The following is a 19,256-nucleotide window of genomic DNA, read 5'->3' as shown; positions in this document are numbered from 1 at the left end:
TTGTCTCTTGATTGTCATCCCTACCTGCTTCTCCTAGGTGCTCGGGTTCCTGGGAAGATGTCAATATTTTGGTCTCTGTCGCCCCCAGGAGGCTTAGGAGAGTTCCTTGTTGCAGCAGGTGTCCAATGCAGATAACATGTGTCGCCTCAAGGTAGAGGAAGGCGGGGACTACCTAGGTCTGGTTGGCTCACGCTTTTACCCCCATAAGCTGGTATCTAAGAGCCATTTGTGTTGAACAATATACAACAGATATGTGTTGAACAAAATAACTCCGCTTCAAGCCAACGGAACTAAAGGTCCTTGGAACCATTCCTTTGAGGGGTATGTTTCCGGGCGGAAGGCTTTTCGTGACCCCCCCCTCCCCCCACCCCGCCCCTCTGCTCGGTGGTCGGAGCCCGTGTGTCCCCACTTAGGGCTCCCGGGTAGGGGGTTAATGTTTTCGCCTCCTGCACTCCGGGATCGGGCTTTCGGGAGGCCATTCCTCATAACGGACGAACAGAAGGGTCACGCCCGGAGTAAGGGCCCTGGAGCACGAGACCAGGTCACCAAGACCGGACCTGCTGACCCACTGAGGGGACATGGTGCTTGCAGCTGCTGCTGTGCTAGTGATGTGCTGTGCTTAGTTGCTGAGTCATGTCCGACTCTTTGTGACCCCATGGACTGTAGCCCTCCAGAAACCTCTGTCTATGGTTTGTGCCGAGCCTCTTGGGAACAGAGAAGAGGCGGAAACCAGGCAGGTCTTGGGGCGGGGAGCGGGGAGGTGGCTTTGGAAAGAGACGGTGGGGAGGTGATGGGATCGACCGAATACAGACTCTGGAGGTGAGAGGCTTCATTGGCGGCCGCGGTGGGGATGGTGGGGGTGGGGGGCAGTGGAAACACTTAATTGGTGTCGCAGGACCTGCATGAAAGGAAGAGACCTTGGAGCTGGAGAGAAAGATACTCCAAGGGTATTTAACCGTCTGCTTTGCCCCTTCGCTCTGTCCTTATCAATCCCTGCTCACTGACTGGACGGGCACAGACGCCGTGAGTGGGGAAGCCCAGTAACACGGCCCCACCCAGCGCGCGGCTGTCCCAGCTGCCCGCCGGCTTCCAGGAACGCGGCCTGTCTCAAGGCCCACGCCCTCGCCCGTCCGGACGTCCTGTGCTTCATTTGTGAAGCTTGTGGCAAGGCCTGCAAAGGACCCCGCTGTCTCTGCCCGCCCCGTCTCACCCACCGAGCTTCCTGCCGCTGCTCCTGCTGCTCCTGGCAGGTCAGCCTTACCAGGGAGCCGGTCAGCACGCCCTGGTGTATCAGGGCAGACTGGGTCTCCTGCTAATGTGGGCACAAAAAGGGAAAGATACAGTGAAAGTCTCTCAGGCGTGTCTGACTCTTTGCGACCGTATGGACTGTAGTTCATGGGATTCTCCAGGCCAGAATACTGGAGTGGGTAGCTGTTCCCATCGCCAAGGGATCTTCCCAACCGAGGGATTGAATACTTGTCTCCCGAATTGCAGGCGGATTCTTTACCAGCTGAGCCATCAGGGAAGCCCATGGTGGATGCATAGGGAGGGAAGGGCACAACAGGCATGCCTTTAGGGGGCCACGTCCTGGGAATCCTGCCCCAGGCCGCCAGCATCCAGCTCGAGGGCTGTCAGTTGCAGAGCTAGGCCCTGGCATCTCTGAAGGACAAGGCAGCATCCTTTTCTGTGCTGAGTCTTTCTAACACTGAATGATCTTCAGCCTTCGGGTGTGCTGCGAGTCCGTGGGTGGCAGGGGAAGCAGGAGACAGTATCATGAAAGATGCATTCACCTCCCAGGGCGATTTCTGGTCTCCTTGGCTCAGATGGCAAAGAATCTGCCTGCAATGCAGGAGATCCCTGGGTCAGGAAGGTCTCCAGGACTGGGAAATGGCAACCCACTCCAGTTTTCTTGTCTGGAGAATCCCCATGGACAGAGGAGCCCGACGGACTGCAGTCCATGGGGTCATAAAGAGTTGGACACGACTGAGCGACTAACAACACTTTTTCCTATTGTAGAATGACTGGTTCCTTCTCCAGCCTAGAACGATAAAGTGACTTTTATTTTTTATTTTTATTTTTGTTGATAAAGTGACTTTTAAAGGCAAGTCACTTTTCGGACAAAAGCTATCTCTTTTGTCTTCCCTCCCTCCGCATCTGCCGCGTCTCCGAATAGTGACTTTATACTGGCTGGGTATTTTCTTTTTTTCAACCCTCCGATGGCAGAGGTGAGGCGCGCAGGCACCCGGAACTGTGGTTCGCGGGTGTTTGTTTCCCGCCGGGACGGATGCCTCGGGCCCCGCCCGGCCGCAATGGGAGCCGGAAGAGGGCTTCGGGCTCTTAGAGTCCATCTCCACCGCGCCGCGGACAGACGTCCCGGGGCCGCGTCTCGGGCCATTTCCCGCCGCGCTCGGACCCGAGAGGCTCCCGCACCGCCAGCCGGCGCCGGGAGGCAGGGCCTGAGCTCCGCACGGCCGGAGAGGCCCGAGCGGCGCGGTGCGTCCGCTGGGGCGCCCGCTCAGACGCAGGCACGCGGGGCGGAACGACTCGGAGCTGGTGGGTTCCGTGGAAAGAGCTAATTTAGAGGATCCTGCGTTTGTCCGCCCCTCAGGCTCTCAGAGGGCTCCTCGACCCCGAGCCTCTTCGGGGGCCATGGGCCCTCCTTCCCTAGGATGGACCCTGCCCACCTCGGGAGGCCCGTCACCCGCTCACCGCCGGGGATGGTGTTGGCCCGGTGTGGCCGGAGCCCAGGCGCTCCTCCTGTCCCCGTCCCTCCCCGGGAGCTCCCCGCATCGCCGGAGCCACCGCACTTCCCGCTCGGAGGTCTTCAAGCACGCCAGCGAGGATTCGGAGGCGTCGCTTCATACACCTGCCCGCTGTGCTCTTGTGTTCTCAGGAGGCCCGGCGGCTGGCCCAGCACGTCCAGGACCGCTCGGCTGGAAGGGATTTCCTGGACGGTGGAGGGACCGCAGGGGCCCCGTAGAGGCTCCCGTTTCTGGTACAGAGGGTAGAGTGCAGGGTCTGGGCCCCCTGCTTACTTGCCCTGTGATCTGAGGCTGCCTCGCTGGGCCAGTTTCCTCCTCCTGAAATTACTTGTGACCTCCAGCTATCCTGGCCAGCGGGGAGAAGCAGGAGTCTCTTGTTGGACCCCTGACTCTCCCACAGTCTCTCTTCATAGCCTGGGATCGATCACCACCCATCCTGGACTCAGTTTCTGTGAGATGGGACAGAATGAAGCGTCCTTATCAGGTGAGCTGCAAACTCACCTAATATGAAGGTAGCACACAGTGTGGCATAACTTTTCTTTTTTCCCTTTGACCGAGCAGAACAACTCGCGGAGTCTTAGTAGCGCCTTGGCGGATCTTAGTATTAGTTCCCAACCAGGGATGGAACCTGCGCCCTTGGCAGTGAAAGCCAGGAGTCCTAAGCACTGGACTGCCAGGGCGTTACCTTCATCACTTCTTTCTAGTAACTCACGGTGCCTGCCGAGGCAGATGAAAATAAACGTTCGTTAGTTTGAGTCCTTTTTAAATTGCAGTGGTAGGGCTGGAACCCAACCAAGGTGGGAACCTTTCCTTTGTGGGTGTGGATTGTAGGCTGGAGTGCTGTCCTAGGAGTAGGTCCCTCAGTTGGGTCGGAGCTGGGTGATGCCACATGTGGCTGGGCCACCTCAAGAAGGTCCTCAGATCCCAGGCGGAGGAACTTGGGGACTTGGTCCTGAGGGTCACAGGGGATGTGCATGTGAGGCAGCTGTGAGATGAGTATCGGGCCAGGGTGGGAGGAGTTCTGGGGGCCAGGGTACCAGGGAGAAGGCTGGTGCAAGGGCCCAGGTGGGAGGAAGGAGCCAGAGCTGGAGCTTGGGGGGTGGAGGAGGAGGGAGGGAGCACTCGGTGCCTGCCCGGCTTTGGGGAATGGGGGTGGGGTGGGATGGGGACCTATGGGTGGATGTAGGGTGTTACCGTGACCCTGTCCCAGGAGAGAAGCAGGGCATTTTGTTTGGGTGGGGGAGATGAGCTTTACCTTCGGGCAGGGTGACTGAATTCCATTCATTCAATCATTTAACCAGTATTGAATTCAGCTGCTCCTGGCTCCCCAGACCTTTTCTAGAGTCTGAGGATAGACTTGCCCAGGACAGAGCAGGAAAGGCAGGCAGGAAAATAGCAAATCCGTTAAGGAGCAAGACCCTCACTGACCATAAATCGAGATGCAGAGGAGATGGCCCGAGGGGCAGAGGGGGGCTTCCCCTCCCCTCCTTGGCTCTGATATCACCTGCAGCGCTCCAGTGATGAAGGGTTACTTGAGTTCCCACCTGGCCAGAAAGGATGCATCCTTGTAAGGGGTTGGGAGGAACATTACAGAGGGAGGAACAGCACATACAAGGCCCAGGAGGTGGGAGAGGTTGGCAAGGGGGCACCATGGTGCTAGGGGCCAGTCCACACAGGGCTGGGGCGCTTCTGGGGTTTAGTCTAAAGTGCAGCAAGAAGGGTTTGGGGTTAGGGAGTGACATGTTTTGGTGGGTTTACAAAATTGCTTCAGTGTTGCCATAGGGAGAGGGGGCCAGAGGAGGCACAGGGGTGGGAGGGGAGGCTGTTACCATGGCAGCAGTGGGCTGGGGACAAGCCCGAGGTGCCCGCAGACAGTGGCCATGACCTCTGACTTGGGTCAGGTAGAGGCAGTGCCATCCTGGCTCCCCCACCTGAGGATGCATGGCTTCCGGCCCATCACGTGACGTCTCTGAGCTTCTGTTTCATCTATAAGGTTGGGATCCTCAAGACACTTCCCGTCTGGGTCTGCTCTGAGGACTTGGTGCATCTAACGACCACAACCACTGGCACCCTGCTGTTCAGTCCTGTCCGACTCTGCGACCCCATGGACTGCAGCATGCCAGATCTCCCTGTCCATCACCATCTCCCAGAGTTTGTTCAAACTCATGTCCATTGAGTCTGTGATGCTGTCCAACCATCTCATCCTCTGTCGTCCCCTTGTCCTCCTGCCCTCAGTCTTTCCCAGCATCAGTGTGTTTTCCAGGGAGTCAGTTCTTATTGGGTGGTCAAAGTATTGGAGCTTCAGCTTCGGCATCAGTCCTTCCAATGAATATTCAGGGTTGATTTCCTTTAGGATGGACTGGTTGGATCTCCTTGGAGTCCAAGGGCACCATAGGAAAGGCCCAATAAATGGTAGTCATTGTTACTATTTCGAGATGGGTGTGGTTCTCACCTACAAAGCTAGTTTTCTGGATCTGAAACTTAAGAAAGGGATCCAGGGGAGAGATTCACGGGGGTGTCTCTGTAGCCCAGGATCTGTGTTGTTCCCTCCAGGGACATTTGGCCAGACCTGTTGTCACAGCCGGGTGTGAGGTTTGGGTGGGGGCGGGGCTGACGGTGCTTCCGGCATCTGAAGGGTGGCACCACAGATGCTGGTCAACCTCCCATAGTGTGCAGGACAGCTCCACAGCAAAGAATGGCCCAGCCCCCAGAGGTCAGCAGCGCCAAAGCTGAGATGCCTGGTGTAGACAGAGGGGTGTTGGCCCCTTAAGCCGGTCTGCTGCTGCCACTGCTAAGTCGCTTCAGTCGTATCCAACTGTGCGACCCTGTGGACTGCAGCCTACCAGGCTCCTCCATCCATGGGATTTTCCAGGCAACAGTACTGGAGTGGGGTGCCACTGCTGGGCACACTCTCTCAATCCACCAGTTTCCATCCATTTTCCCTACCACCTGCCATGAAACTAGAGGAGGAAGAACTTGTAGGACCAACGATGTACAGTAGGGAGCCACACTTTAAAAAGTGAAAAGGAACAGCTGAAATAATTTTAAGGACTCATTTAATACTTAACCCACTCAGTTTACCCAGAGTATCCTTTCTCAGTGGAATCCACACAGACATCATTCACGATGTACTTTACACTCTTTGTACTCAGTCTTCAGAATCTGAGGGGTGTCTGCATGGCAGCCCACCTCAGGTCAGCCTGGACACGTGCCAAGTGCTCTAGAGCCACGTGGTGGCCAGTGGTTGCCCTTCAGGACTGTACAATTCTGGAGGATCTTTGTTTTTCTAATAAAACTTTTATTGAATAAAAAATTAAGACAAACACCAAAGTTATTCTCCAAATCACGTAAGATATAGTGATGCCATACAGTAGGCCCTTGTTGGTTATCCATTTGAAATATAGCAGTGTGAACATGTCCATCCTAAACTCACTATCCTTCCCTCCCCATCCTCTCCCACTTCCAGAACCTAAGAGCCTTCTTTTAAGTTGGTGAGTCTGTTTGTTTATTTTTTGGGGTTGCATCAAGTTTTAATTGTTGCATGTGGGATCTAGCTCCCTGGCCAGGGATTGAACCCCGGCCTCCGCGTTGGGAGTGTGGAGTCTGTCACTGGACCACCAGGGAAGTCCCTGTGAGTCTGCTTCTGTCTTGTACGTAAGTTCATCACTATCATTTAAGATTCTGCATATAAGGGATGTCATACAATGTTTCAGTTTTCCTGACCACTCAGTATGACAATCTCTAGGGCCATCCATATTGCTGCAAAAGACATGATTTTGTTCTTTTGCTGGTGGAGTAATATTCCATTGTATCTGTGAATGACATCTTGATCCATTCATTTGTTGATGGGCCTTTAGGCTGCTTCCATGTCTCCTCTATTTTAAACATGGCTGCAGGGGAGGATCTTTAGCCTGATACCACAATTGTTTGGTCACTTGCAGGTTTCTTGAAGGTTTTCTGAAGAATGTTTCATCAGTTCCAGCTTACTGTTGCCCCACCTAGAGACTTTTTTCTATTTCTGGGGATTTGTGTGTGCATTTTCTGGCATTTAGATTCAGTTCAGTTCAGTCACTCAGTCATGTCTGTCTCTTTGCAACCCCATGAATTGCAGCATGCAAGGCCTCCCTGTCCATCACCAACTCCCAGAGTTCACTCAGACTCACGTCCATCGAGTCGGTGATGCCATCCAGCCATCTCATCCTCTGTCCTCCCCTTCTCCTCCTGCCCCCAATCCCTCCCAGCATCAGAGTCTTTTCCAAGGAGTCAACTCTTCACATGAGGTGGCCAAAGTACTGGAGCTTCAGCTTTAGCATCATTCCTTCCAAAGAAGACCCAGGGCTGATCTCCTTCAGAATGGACTGGTTGGATCTCCTTTCAGTCCAAGGGACTCTCAAAGAGTCTTCTCCAACACCACAGTTCAAAAGCATCAATTCTTTGGTGCTCAGCTTTCTTCACAGTCCAACTCTCACATCCATACATGACCACTGGAAAAACCATAGCCTTGACTAGATGGACCTTTGTTGGCAAAGTAATGTCTCTGCTTTTGAATATGCTATCTAGGTTGGTCATAACTTTCCTTCCAAGGAGTAAGCGTCTTATGGCTGCGGCACCATCTGCAGTGATTTTGGAGCCCCCCAAAATAAAGTCTGACACTGTTTCCACTGTTTCCCCATCTATTTCCCATGAAGTGATGGGGCTAGATCCCATGATCTTAGTTTTCTAAATGTTAAGCTTTAAGCCAACTTTTTCACTCTTTCATCAAGAGGTTTTTTAGTTCCTCTTCACTTTCTGCCATAAGGGTGGTGTTATCTGCATATCTGAGGTTATTGATATTTCTCCCGGCAATCTTGATTCCAGCTTGTGCTTCTTCCAGCCCAGCGTTTCTCATGATGTACTCTGCATAGAAGTTAAATAAGCAGGTGACAATATACAGCCTTGATGTACTCCTTTTCCTATTTGGAACCAGTCTGTTGTTCCATGTCCAGTTCTAACTGTTGCTTCCTGACCTGCATATGGGTTTCTCAAAAGGCAGGTCAGGTGGTATGGTATTCCCATCCCTTTCAAAAGGGAATGGGAAACCACTTCAGTATTCTTGCCTTGAGAACCCCATGAACAGAATGAAAAGGCAAAATGATAGGATACTGAAAGAGGAACTCCCCGGGTCGGTAGGCATTTAGATTATTGCCCAGTAAAACATATTTGCGATCCAAGCCAAATATAACTGAACCCTCTGTGGCCCGCGGGTCTCCGGTTTGCAACTGGCTGAGTGTGGTTAAGGAGCTGTACCTCAAGGTGGGTAGCCACTAGCCACCTATTTATTTAAAAAAGAGAAAGAAACGTTTTAAAGTCAGGTCCTCAACCACGAGCCACCTTTCAGATATGCGGCAGTTCCCCTGCACAAAGAGCAGGTCAGAGGATTTTTTCCATCACTGCAGAAAGTTCTTGTTGGCAGTTCTCTCAGAGGGAGCTCTGGCCCAAGCCGGGTCCTTGGTCGGGGCGTGAGCTTAGTGCCGGTTCTCTCCGCTCTGTGCCCCCAGCTACCACGCTGGCCCCACGCAGCTCTGGTGCCGGCGGCGCGTGGCGTTCGCTCCCGGATCATCGCGCAACCGGAGGACGAGCTGCGGGCGCGCGGAGTGGGGCCTTGCGCGCGGCTCCCAGCGCTGCTCTCCGGGTTCCAACTCCTCGCGTGCTCCGCCTGCGCCCGCCTTGCAGCGCTGCGGCCACCTGGCTGCCCGGAGCCGACCCCCGCTCTAGGTCCCGGGCCGGCCTGGATGCCCTGCCACCCTCTGGTCATCGGCACCCCCCCCCCCCCAATCCTAATCTCCCCACCTGGGGACTCTGGTTCTCTCCGGTCCTCTGTCCCCTTCCCCATCCCCCCATGAGAAGCGCCCCCCCCCATCTCCCCATCTCGGGACTCTGGTCCTTTGGACCACCCCCCCCCCGTCCCCCGCCCCAACCCACCCAATGAGAAGCCCACCCCTCCGCATCTGGGGGCTCTGGTCCTCGGCTCCCCCGATATAACAAGCCCACCCCTCCCCATCTGCCCATCTGGCAGGCTTTGGGCTTCTCTGGGCCTCGGTTTCCTCACTTTGTGGGCGGGAGGATCCCGGCGGGGACACGTTGGCGCCCAGGCTGGCCTCTGGACCTGGGACCTGCATCAGCCCCGCGGGCAGAAATGTCGGTCCTCCCGCCCTCGGCCTCGCCGGGCAGCGGACGCAGGCGGGATGGCCGGGGCGAGGGGACGGCCTGGGCGACCCCGCTCCGGCGGGACTTCGGGCAGACGCAGCCCCGCCCACCTTCGTTTACCCTCCGACCTTGGTTCCAGGCCCCGAGCAGTTCCCGGCGCGGGCGGTTGCTGCGGTTCCCGCGCTCTGGCCCCCCTCCCCGCTCCCGACCCCCAGAAGCTCAAGAGCGGCGGAACCTTCGCTGCAGCGCGCGCTTCCGGCCGGCGCCGTTTCCCAGGGACGCCGCCGCCCCTCGCGCCCCCGCGCCCCCCGCGCCTGCGTTCCCGGCGCCGCCGGCCCGGAGCTCCCCGAAGCTTCGGCCCCGCCGCCGCCGGCCCTCGCGAGGGGAAGCCCGGGCCGCACGGGACCTCGGCCCGCTGCTCCGGACCCGAGAGGCCGCTGCACCGGGTACAGGGGTCGGGATGGAGGGAGGAGCCGCGCCGGGTCGGCCGTGACCGGGATGGGGGTGGGGCCGACCACGGCGGGGACGGAGCGGCAGGGGCAACGCGGGTCCTGGGGGAGCGCGGGAAGCTGAGCGGGGCGGCGGGGTGGCGGCGCTGAGCCGGGCACAGCGCGGGGAGGGATGGGGAAGTAAACGTGCTGCATCCCGCGAAAGGGAGGTGCTTGGGAGGGGGGCTCCGACAGCTATGGAGAGGGTCGGAACGATGTCACGGCCTATGGGTAGGGGTCGGGCCAGAGAAGGACCCCCGGGAACGGGGGAGGTGGGGATGTAGCAGGTGTGAAAGTTCACAAGGCGACGCCTGCGCAGAAGGCTGGCAGTTGAGGTGTCCTAGCGATGCGTACCTGAAATTCGGAGGTTAGATGATGGAGTGAAAGTCGCTGAGTCGTCTCCGACTCTGTGCGACCCCAGGGACTGTAGCCTGCCAGGCTCCGCTGTCCATAGGATTCTCCAGGCCAGAATACTGGAGTGGGTAGCCGATCCCTCCTCCAGGGGATCTTCCCACCCCAGGGATCGAAACCAGGTCCCCCACGTTGCAGGCGGATTCTTTACCGTCTGAGCCATCAGGGAAGCCCCTAGGTGATGGAGGAGTATGTTGAATCCTTAAGGTGCCAAGTGGAGGAACAACTTAGAGGAGCTCCGGGTGGAAAAGTGGGGAACTGGATTAGTGGGACTCTGGGGACGTACCTTGGGAGGAAATTAAGAGCAGCCATAGACGTATCCAGGTTTGGGAGGCCTTCCAGGGAACTAGTGGGCATGGAGGTCTAGGAGGTCTGGAGGCCAAAGAGAGGCCTCTGCGGTGGTCCTGGGGGTGGGGTGAGGGGTGGGGAGAGGATGCATCCTAAGTTGTGGCCGAGGAAGCGACACGTTAGACAAATTCTGGAGGCAAGACTCCTGGCGAGACTCGGAAGAAGCCGTGAAGATGTAAAAGACAAAATAGGCTTGGGATTTGATTGGCTGTCGAGGAGTGAGGGAGGCGGGAAGCAGAAGGAAGGCGAGGAGGAGGAGGAGGAGGGAAGAGGCCGGGTGATGCCCTCGGGTCCCCTGGGGGAGGAGAGGAGGACTCGCGAGGAAAGGCAGGTGGAGTCTCTGAGCTGCTGAGCTTAGCCGGAGAAGCCGTCGAGGCTGCCTGGTGCGGCCGAGCGACTCGGCCTGGAGGCAGCCCCCTTTCCCGTCAGGGAGGAGGTCAGTGGGACAGAGGGCCGCGAGCGCTGAGACGGCGGGGACACTGTCCCCGGGCAGCGGCTCTGTTGACCTGTCTCCCCTCCGCCGCTCCCAGCTGCCGCTCCGGATGCTGCTGTTGCCGCCGCGGCCCCCCCACCCTCGGGCCTCCTCTCCCGAGGCCATGGACCCGCCGCCCCCCAAGGCGCCCCCTTTCCCCCCGGCGGAGGGCCCTGCCTCCACTGCGTCCTCGGCGGCGGGGCCCCGGCCCCCGCGGCTGGGCCGCCACCTGCTCATCGACGCCAACGGGGTCCCCTACACGTACACGGCGCCGCTGGAAGAGGAGCCGCGCGGCCCAACCCCGCGCGAAGCGCCGCCTGGAGAGCCCGGGCCGCGCAAGGGCTACAGCTGCCCCGAGTGCGCCCGCGTCTTCGCCAGCCCCCTGCGGCTGCAGAGCCACCGTGTGTCGCACTCGGACCTCAAGCCCTTCACGTGCGGCGCCTGCGGCAAGGCCTTCAAGCGCTCCAGCCACCTGTCGAGGCACCGCGCCACGCACCGCGCCCGTGCCGGGCCGCCGCACGCCTGCCCGCTCTGCCCGCGCCGCTTCCAGGACGCCGCGGAGCTGGCGCAGCACGTGCGGCTGCACTGAGCCGGCGGGCGGCCCTGGCTCCCCTCCTCGCGCCCGGCGCCCCAGGTGCCGCTCCCGCGTGGTGAACACCTGCTGTCTGCGCGGGAGGGTCGACGAAAGGCTGCATCTGCAGCCTGGTTCGCTCCTGCGTCTCCCCTCGCACCCGCCACCCTCACCCTCTCTTAATAAACATTCCGCACTTCGCTTCAGGGCTCTTATTTGCGGCGCTGGGGCGGGCGCGGGTGGTGAAGCCAGACCGTGAGCACGTGGGAACCACCGTCCCGGCGCGCGTTTCCGGCCGGAGCCGTTTCCTGGTTGCCCGGGCGCCCCGCCCCCACCGCTTTGCCCTGGACCCTCTCCTCCGTCCCCCGGTCCTCTCCGCCCCTCCTAGGCGCCGCCAGCTCCCGGGGGACGCCCCGAGCGCTCCGGCCTGCCGCCGTCTGCACCCACGCGGGGAGCCCGGAGCCGATCAGGATCCACCCGGATCCGAGAAGCTGCTGCACCGGGTACGGGGGCCGGGAGGCGGGCGGGAGCTGAAACGGGCCGTGGGGCGGGGCGGGGCCGGGCGCGCGGGCCCCCGAGCGCGGGGCGGGGCGGGGCTCGTGGAGAGGCCGGGGCAGAGGCCTGCGGAGCGCGGGCAGGCTGCCGGGAGTGGGGGCGGGTGGGCGTGCCCCGGACGGAACGCACAGGGGCCCCGGGGCGGGGGAGGACACAGGGCTCGCGACGCGGCCGCCCACCCGAGAGGGCTCGGGCACAGGCCGAGGGGGCGCCCGGGGCGGGCACTGACCCCCACGGCCGGGTCAGCGGCCTGGAGGCCTGATGGGTGGGGCCTCCGGGCGACTTGTGAGCTGAGGGAGGGCACACAGGGGGCAGACAGCCACAAAGACATCCCGCGCCTGCGGTCGGCGGTGGGAAGGAACGGAGAGGTGTCTCGAGGAGGGGGCGCCTGGGAACCTCAGAGGGTCACGGAGTCAGGGTAGCGCTGCAGAGCGGTCCGGAGCAGGGCACGCAGAGCGGGAAGGACGGAGCTCGTGGGGCCGAGCTTCCCGCCTCCGCGTGACCTCCTCGTCCTGTCTCCCACCCCCCAGGCCTCAGCCACCCCTCCGGATGCTGGTGCTGCCGGCCCCCGGCCCCCGGCCCCCGGCGTTTCCCTCCGCTGAGGCCATGCAGGCCCCTCCCCCTCGGACAGGCGGGTCCCCAGAGCCCGGACCTTCCTGCTCCACAGGATGTCCCCAGACCTCGCCCTCTTCTTCCAGGCCCAACCACTACCTGCTCATAGACACCCAGGGCGTCCCGTACACCGTGCTGGTGGACGAGGAGTCGCAGAGGGAGTCCGGGCCCGATGGGGCGTCGGCCCAGAAAAAATGCTACAGCTGCCCCGTGTGCTCCCGGGTCTTCGAGTACATGTCCTACCTGCAGCGACACAGCATCACCCACTCGGAGGTGAAGCCCTTCGAGTGCGACACCTGCGGGAAGGCATTCAAGCGGGCCAGCCATCTGGCGCGCCACCACTCCATTCACCGGGCAGGCGGCGGGCGGCCCCACGGCTGCCCGCTCTGCCCTCGCCGCTTCCGAGAGGCGGGCGAGTTGGCCCAGCACAGCCGGGTCCACTCCGGGGAGCGCCCTTACCAGTGCCCGCACTGCCCGCGCCGGTTCATGGAGCAGAACACCCTGCAGAAGCACACGCGGTGGAAGCACCCCTGAGCCAGGCTGCGGGGCCCCCCCAGGTACCGCGGGATTCTCGGGGGGGGGGGGGCGGTGCACATGGACACCTGTTGTCCTCAGACAGCCGGCGAGCACCAGGGGGCCCTGGACACAAACAGACCCACAGCTGTGGGGAGGCTGATCTCGGCCTTAAGGAGAAGTCCTGCAGTCATCTCCGGGTGTTTGGGAGATAGGATGAGAGCAACACCCCACGTTTCCTGAATGGAACCCTCTAACCTCAGAGACACCAGCGATTCCACGACTGATCCCTGACTGCCGGGGTTGGGCCGGGTTAGTCTGGGCCCGATGGGGCGCAAGAGTGCCATGTGTTACCGATCTCGGGCCTGAAAACTGTGCCTGGGGGCCATCAGGAATCTGCACTGTCTTCCTGAGACCCGCCCCCCTTCCCCCACAACGTGCAATGCTGGGGGAAAGGGCCCCAGACTTGCCTCCCACTCCCCAGCCAGAGGTGGAGACTGGACACTCACTCAGTAAACACGTGGTCCACTTTCAGCACCCGAGGTCGGTTCTGGGAGACTATCTCTGCCCACTGCCTGGCAGGGAGACTTTGCAAGTGCCTGGCCCACCTGGCTGGGGAACGGGAAGGTTGGCCTGTGATGGGGCTCATCCGAGCTTGGCTCCTGACCACCTGTGTCATTGAGGCAGAATGTTTTTAATCTTTCTAAAAACCACGACCCATTGTAAGAAACACATTTTATACGGCAATCCGGTATACAGGTACACAAAATACATGCAAAACAAAGGTTTAACAATAGTTACTTCTGCGTGCAGGCCTCTCATATTTTTTTTCCATCTATTTCATATCTGCTGTTACAAATTTCATTCTACCATATTAAATTTTCTGCGCATGAATATGTAGTTTGAAAGACACCGAACTAGGGCAGGTGCCTCCCCCTGCACGTTTTGACACCGGTAGTGAAGTGAGGGGCGTGTGGCCAAGACGGTTCGACTCTCCAAATGTAGGGTTAAAAAGCACTGCTCTCTTAAGGGCCGGTAGGAATTCTGGAGCACGGAAGCTACCGGAGAGAGGGAGGAGAGGCAGGTGGCCCTGGGGCAGAAGCCGAATAAACACCTGTCCTCTCACCGAGTTTTCTTTGCGTGTCGGAGTTGTGTCAGGCACTGTGCGGGGCCTCATCTCTTCCAACCTCTTGTTGGGTGGAGGAGAAAACCAGTTGTCTCTACTCCCTAGAGAGGGAGCATCCCATAATCTGACTCCAGATAACATTCATAGGGTCCCGAGCTTGAGTTCTGGCCCCGGCCAGGCGCTGGGCTGAGCGTCGTATCATTTTATCCCCACAACAGACCTAAAAGGGATTATAATCGCCCCACTTTACAGGTGAGAAAACCGAGGCTGCGAAGGAGCGGCCAGGACTGGGATCTAGGTCCCGAAAGTTGCAAAGCCAGCTCTTAATAACACGTGGGCAGGGACTGGTTTTTAGGCCTTTATTTTCGGGGAGAGGTAACTCACTACTCTAAGGGCCCCGGGAAGCCTGGGGTCCTGCGTGCTCAGCCCAGGGGAGATACAGGAACGGGTCGCGGGGGTCCACTCCGGCCAGTTCTCAGCATCTCTCTTAAGGGGATCCTCAACCTTCCCGGCTGTTCCCTACGTCTCCCTGCCTCTCCCAAACCCGACCCGGCGCCTCCTCACCCATTCGGGTGACCCCGGGCGCCGCCAGCTCTCCAGGAATTAGGAATTTCGTGACGTTCCCTGACCAGGCTTCGCCGAGGGCGGGGGGGAGTGCTGCAAGGGGCCATCGCGCAAGTGCGGCCCGAGTCTCCGCCGCAAACGGCCGGCTTAACGGGGACCCGGGACTCCGAGAGGAGGCAGGCCACCTGCGCACCGGGAGGCCCCGGCTGCCGGCTCTCTTCGTCGCCCGTCTCCGAGACTCACCGCCGCCTCCGCCCCGCCCGCGGGTGGGTGGTCGCTTCCTTTCGCTCCCTGTCACACTTTGCAGACGCTCCCCGGCGCCGGGCATGGGCGCCGCCGCCGTCGGTCCCCGGGCCGGATTCCGCGCGCGGGTGGGTGAGCGGGGGGCCCCGGACAGCCCGGCCCCGGGCACTGGGGGGTGGTGGCCGCGTCCGCACCTGCGGCCAGGCTTATTCCCCGCGGGGACCACTCGCCGCCGCCCGCCCTCCCGCCCGCGGGACAAAGGGCGGGGGCGGCGCATCCCCACGCGTGACCTTCTCCCGCGTCGCGCGCGCCCAGCCCCCCGCGGGCGACAGGCCGGTGCTCGCCCGCACGAGCCTGGGGGGTTACCCGTGGGCGGGGAGGCCCGCCCGTGGTTGGGGTCTCCACCCAGCGCCTGGAAGTTGGGGCACTCTCCTAGGCCAGTGACCTGTGTCGAGACCCTGTTGGCCTACTTCGACCAGGAGAACCCTGCTCCGTCGGCCCCACTGGTCCTCCTTCCTCCAGCTCCCCACTCCCTAGAGCCTGGGAGTTTGTAACCCCAGGTGTCCTCAGTCTGCCCGCCTCCGTCAAACCCACGAGTCCCGGCCTTCAAACAGCCCTCCCCACGTCGAGAGCCCCAGGTCCCCCGGAATGCCCCCTAGAAGCCCGTCTGTGTTCCTCCATCTGTGGCTGCCCTTTTTGTCCAGTGGCCCTGAGGCGCTCAGCTGCCGGGGTCTGCTGAAGGCCGCACCATGAACAGCCGGAGGAGGCCAGGTGAGGAACCCGGGCCCTGCTCCACCCACCCCGGTCCCTGCCCTTTCCTCCCTGGCTGGGGTCTGGTCCGAGGCCCCAGGACCTCCCTTGGGTGAGCTTAGGCTCTCTTCTCCAGTGAAGAAGGACAGCGAGGCCTTGGAGATTTCCATCCCCTTCGATGAGACGCCCCACCTGGACCCGCAGATCTTTTACAGCCTGAGCCCCTCTAGGGGGAACTTCGAGGGTGAGTGGACTGGAGGGGGACTGAGTCCCGAGGGGGTTCAGCCAGGGTCACTGAGTCCTGGGGTGTGACCAGGGCCGACCGCCCCTAGAGCCGTCGGAGGCTGCCTCCCCTACAGCGGCCCTGATGAACGGCGTCCGGGCCCAGCTGCACCTGGCCCTGGAGAGGAACTCCTGGCTGCAGAAGCGCATTGAGGACCTGGAGGAGGAGCGGGACTTCCTGCGGTGCCAGCTGGACAAGTTCATTTCCTCTGCCCGCCTGGACGCAGGTGAGGGTGTCCCCCCCTCCCCAGGGGGCCCAGCTCCACCCTTCTCAGGGACATGTGAATGCTCTTGCATTCACACTCCTTTGGTGGCTCTCCGTGGGCTCCAAGCCCAGCCTCCTTCCTGCTTGAATTCTTCTGCTGATGGGCGGGACTATGGCCTGCTTGTCTGGGTCCTGAGCACTGCCCCGACCCCTCCCCACGGGGGCTTTCCTGCCCTGCATCTTTAGCAGTGGCCTGGAGGATCCAGTCTCTCCTCTCCCTCACTGGTGGTCAACCCCTGGCTGGCTCCCTCGAAAGCTTCCCTCTCTGGGAAGTCATCTGAGAGTTAGGGCGAGGGCCCTGCGGTTTTTCTCAACACCTACCTCATTGGGGACCCCTGTGCTCTGGCGCCACCTCTAGCCTGGGTTGCTGGGGCCTACCACCATCCGTTCCGGATGCTGGGGAAACCCACACAGGATGGTCAGGGGCAGGGGCCCCTGGACTTTCTTCGTGGGAAGACCAGCACCGGGCTCCGAACCCGCTGTCAAGAGGGAGGGCCTGCATCAGAACCTGGGCAGCTTCCTGGTCTGGGTAAGGGCGGGGGCATGCCCTTCCCAGGTAACTAGACCCAGAGACTATTTCTTTTGGGGTATGAACCCCACACCCTCAGCGAGGCCTTGCCTGCCTCCACTTTTCTGGAGGCCTCACTGGGTCCCCAGAAACCTCCTCCACTGTGAGAACCCCACAAAATCACTCTCTCCTGAGGTCCCCGTGGTACTGGCCTGGTCCACTGGGCCCCTCCCCCAGACCTCTTGCACCAAGTCTGAGCATCCTCAGGCCACGCCCCACCCAGGACCCCCAAATCCCGGCCTAGTGTACTGTGTTCAGCTGGGCGTCTGTGCTGCACTTCCTCCTGGGAGACCCCCTTTCCTGGGGACTCTGTGACCTGCCACCCGCCCCTCGCTGTCCTGTTCCCGCAGTTCATGCGTGTGCGTGTCTTCCCGCCTCTCTCCAGACGACCACTGCCGGGGGAAGCCCGGGCCTCGGCGGGCCGAGGGGGACGGCCGAGGGGGGACCGGGGGCGAGGCCTCAGACCCCGAGTCAGCTGCCTCCTCCCTCAGCGGAGCATCTGAAGAAGGCAGCACCGTGGAGAGGAAGAGGCAGAAGCAGAAAGGAGGCCCAGGCCGGCGGCGCTTCGGGAAGCCCAAGGCCCGGGAGAGGCAGCGGGGTGAGTGGGGGACGCGCGGGGCTGGGGGTCTGTGTGAGCTTCCCTCTCCCCGCCCCTCCATCGGCAAACAGACCAGATCAGACCTGGTTGACTGACTGGGCCTCCGTGGGTGGTCCTGGTTTATAGTCCTGGAGTTACGGCCCACCCTCCTGAGCCTCAGGCTCCAGGGGAGGCGGCAGTAGCCCAGGAGGACTGGGAGGAACGCAGCCCTTCCCCGCACTCGAGCCCTCCCCGGGCCTGCTTGTCTCCCCTTCTCCCATCTTCTGTAACTCACAGCTAGCCTCCTGGGATTCCTGCTTCCCCTTTCTGCCTCCCACTCCCCCCGCCCCGTCTCTGTACCCCCAACTCTCTCCCCTGCCCTCGGCTTGCAGTGAAGGACGCAGATGGGGTCCTCTGCCGCTACAAGAAGATCCTGGGCACCTTCCAGAAGTTGAAGAGCATGTCTCGGGCCTTCGAGCACCACCGAGTGGACCGCAACACGGTGGCGCTGACCACGCCCATCGCGGAGCTGCTCATCGTGGCCCCGGAGAAGCTGGCCGAGGTGGGCGAGTTCGACCCCTCCAAGGAGCGCCTGCTCGAGTACTCGCGCCGCTGCTTCCTGGCCCTGGACGAGGAGACCCTCAAGAAGGTGCAGGCCCTCAAGAAGAGCAAGCTGCTGCTTCCCATCACGTACCGCTTCAAGCGGTGATCCCACCCCACCTGGCCTGGCGCCCGCCCTCCAGCTCCTGCTTCCCTCGCCCGGCGCTCGGGGCCCGCGTGTGCACGGGCGGTGGGCCCCCACGAGGGCGGCTCGTTTCCGCTCGGACCGCCACCCCCTCCCCAGGCCCCCTGTATATAGGTCTGTCCCCTGGGCCTCTCACAGCCCTAGAGTCCACCCTGCCCTCCGCCTTCCCTGGGTTGGGGGCGGTCCTCGCCTAGTCCCGCTTCCAAGAGAACCACCATCCAGGGCCCGGTTCTGTCTTCCCTGACCACTGGCACCCCCGCATCTGAGCGGCACCATCCTGCCCTCGCTGGGCCCTCCCTCCTGGGAAGCTGCGGGACCCTGCGGGGCGAGGCCACTGTACATACCCCGTCCGCACCCCAGCCCCGCAGCGAGCTTCCCACCCGCCTTCCGAGACCGCCCGAGTCCACGTGAGACAGAGCTATTAAGATAATTTAAATTAAAAAGATGATAAAATTTGGAATAAACTAGGCCCCGGCCTTTTCCTGGGCAGGGGGTGGCCGTTGCCGCGGAGACGGTGACGGGGGCTCTGGAGGATTCGGAGCGCGGACCGTCAGGCGGAGCCGGGGAACTGGGCGAGACAGGGTGTAATTAGCCCCCCGCAAGGCAGGGGTGGGAGGGGAGGCAGCTGTGCCCTGGGGAACTCGGGGGCGGGGCAGCACTCCAGGGAAAGTGCGTGAGCACTACCCGCTGGGCTACTGGGACCAGAGGCGCGGCGGCAGGAGGAGGGACTCCATGACCTCCAACGGAGGTGGCCGGCCCGGGCAGCCGGAAACCTCCGAGCTGACGACTCCGTTAGGAGGCGGTATCGCGAGATTATCCATCTCCCGGAAGTGTCCGCTGCGTCGCTCGCGGCGCCTGCGCGGTCGCCACGGCAACTAGTAGAGGGGCGGTCTTGCTTAACGGTCGGGAAAGCGGGGCCCTCCCCGGGGGAAGGGGAAAACTCGCGCACGCGCGCTGAGGGCTCTGGAAGCGGGGGTGGGGGTGCCTTTCTGGAGCAGCTGAGAAACCTCGCCTCAGACCGACGTCTACGCAGGCGCAGAAGCCCATCTGCCCCCCCCCCCCCGCCCTCTTTCACCCTGCGCAGGCGCACAAAGCCGCGCTGGCAACCTCCGCAGCGGCCGCGCGCACCCTTTACCCCGCTGGCTGCTTTTGTCTCGCGCAGCCTTCTTAGGCCCTCCGCAGGAGCGGCCCTTTTTTTCCTCCCCTTTCCCCACCCGG

General features: G+C 61.3%; 3 protein-coding genes across 4 annotated transcripts; all 3 read left to right on the top strand.

Annotated features, from left to right (window-relative positions):
• The first annotated feature begins 8,829 nt into the window (after positions 1-8,829).
• ZNF580 (zinc finger protein 580) lies at positions 8,830-11,439 on the top strand. The gene is made up of 2 exons (XM_070387146.1): positions 8,830-9,394; positions 10,726-11,439. Exons 1-2 carry the CDS (start codon positions 8,987-8,989, stop codon positions 11,254-11,256), a joined length of 939 nt encoding a protein of 312 aa, XP_070243247.1. The 5' UTR covers positions 8,830-8,986; the 3' UTR covers positions 11,257-11,439.
• A 103-nt stretch (positions 11,440-11,542) lies between these two features.
• Positions 11,543-15,956, top strand: ZNF581 (zinc finger protein 581). Its single transcript, XM_070387155.1, has 5 exons — positions 11,543-11,741; positions 12,324-12,962; positions 15,556-15,622; positions 15,738-15,845; positions 15,918-15,956. The coding sequence occupies exon 2, from the start codon at positions 12,343-12,345 to the stop codon at positions 12,937-12,939; it is 597 nt and encodes a 198-aa protein (XP_070243256.1). The 5' UTR covers positions 11,543-11,741; positions 12,324-12,342; the 3' UTR covers positions 12,940-12,962; positions 15,556-15,622; positions 15,738-15,845; positions 15,918-15,956.
• On the top strand, positions 12,973-18,502 carry CCDC106 (coiled-coil domain containing 106). Of its 2 annotated transcripts, none has more exons than XM_070387148.1 (6): positions 12,973-14,874; positions 15,556-15,622; positions 15,738-15,845; positions 15,934-16,110; positions 17,102-17,314; positions 17,686-18,502. In XM_070387148.1, the coding sequence occupies exons 2-6, from the start codon at positions 15,601-15,603 to the stop codon at positions 18,000-18,002; spliced, it is 837 nt and encodes a 278-aa protein (XP_070243249.1). In that variant the 5' UTR covers positions 12,973-14,874; positions 15,556-15,600; the 3' UTR covers positions 18,003-18,502. The 2 variants fall into 2 exon arrangements, with proteins under 2 accessions (XP_070243249.1, XP_070243248.1); XM_070387147.1 differs by having other exon boundaries at positions 12,973-14,979.
• Positions 18,503-19,256: the final 754 nt, after the last annotated feature.

The sequence above is a fragment of the Bos mutus genome, chromosome 18 (genome assembly GCF_027580195.1).
Source record: "Bos mutus isolate GX-2022 chromosome 18, NWIPB_WYAK_1.1, whole genome shotgun sequence".
Taxonomy (NCBI): domain Eukaryota; kingdom Metazoa; phylum Chordata; class Mammalia; order Artiodactyla; family Bovidae; genus Bos; species Bos mutus.
Note: the sequence above shows the minus strand (reverse complement) of the source record. Positions and strands in the feature narration are given on the sequence as shown.

Bases quoted from the DNA above. Each gene is read 5' to 3' on its own strand.
- ZNF580 (XM_070387146.1), top strand. From the start codon at position 8,987: ATGGCCGGGGCGAGGGGACGGCCTGGGCGACCCCGCTCCGGCGGGACT. The intron at 9,395-10,725 runs GTACAGGGGTCG...CGCCGCTCCCAG, and splicing joins CCGAGAGGCCGCTGCACCGG to CTGCCGCTCCGGATGCTGCT.
- ZNF581 (XM_070387155.1), top strand. From the start codon at position 12,343: ATGCTGGTGCTGCCGGCCCCCGGCCCCCGGCCCCCGGCGTTTCCCTCC.
- CCDC106 (XM_070387148.1), top strand. From the start codon at position 15,601: ATGAACAGCCGGAGGAGGCCAG. The intron at 15,623-15,737 runs GTGAGGAACCCG...TCTCTTCTCCAG, and splicing joins GAACAGCCGGAGGAGGCCAG to TGAAGAAGGACAGCGAGGCC. The intron at 17,315-17,685 runs GTGAGTGGGGGA...CTCGGCTTGCAG, and splicing joins GGCCCGGGAGAGGCAGCGGG to TGAAGGACGCAGATGGGGTC.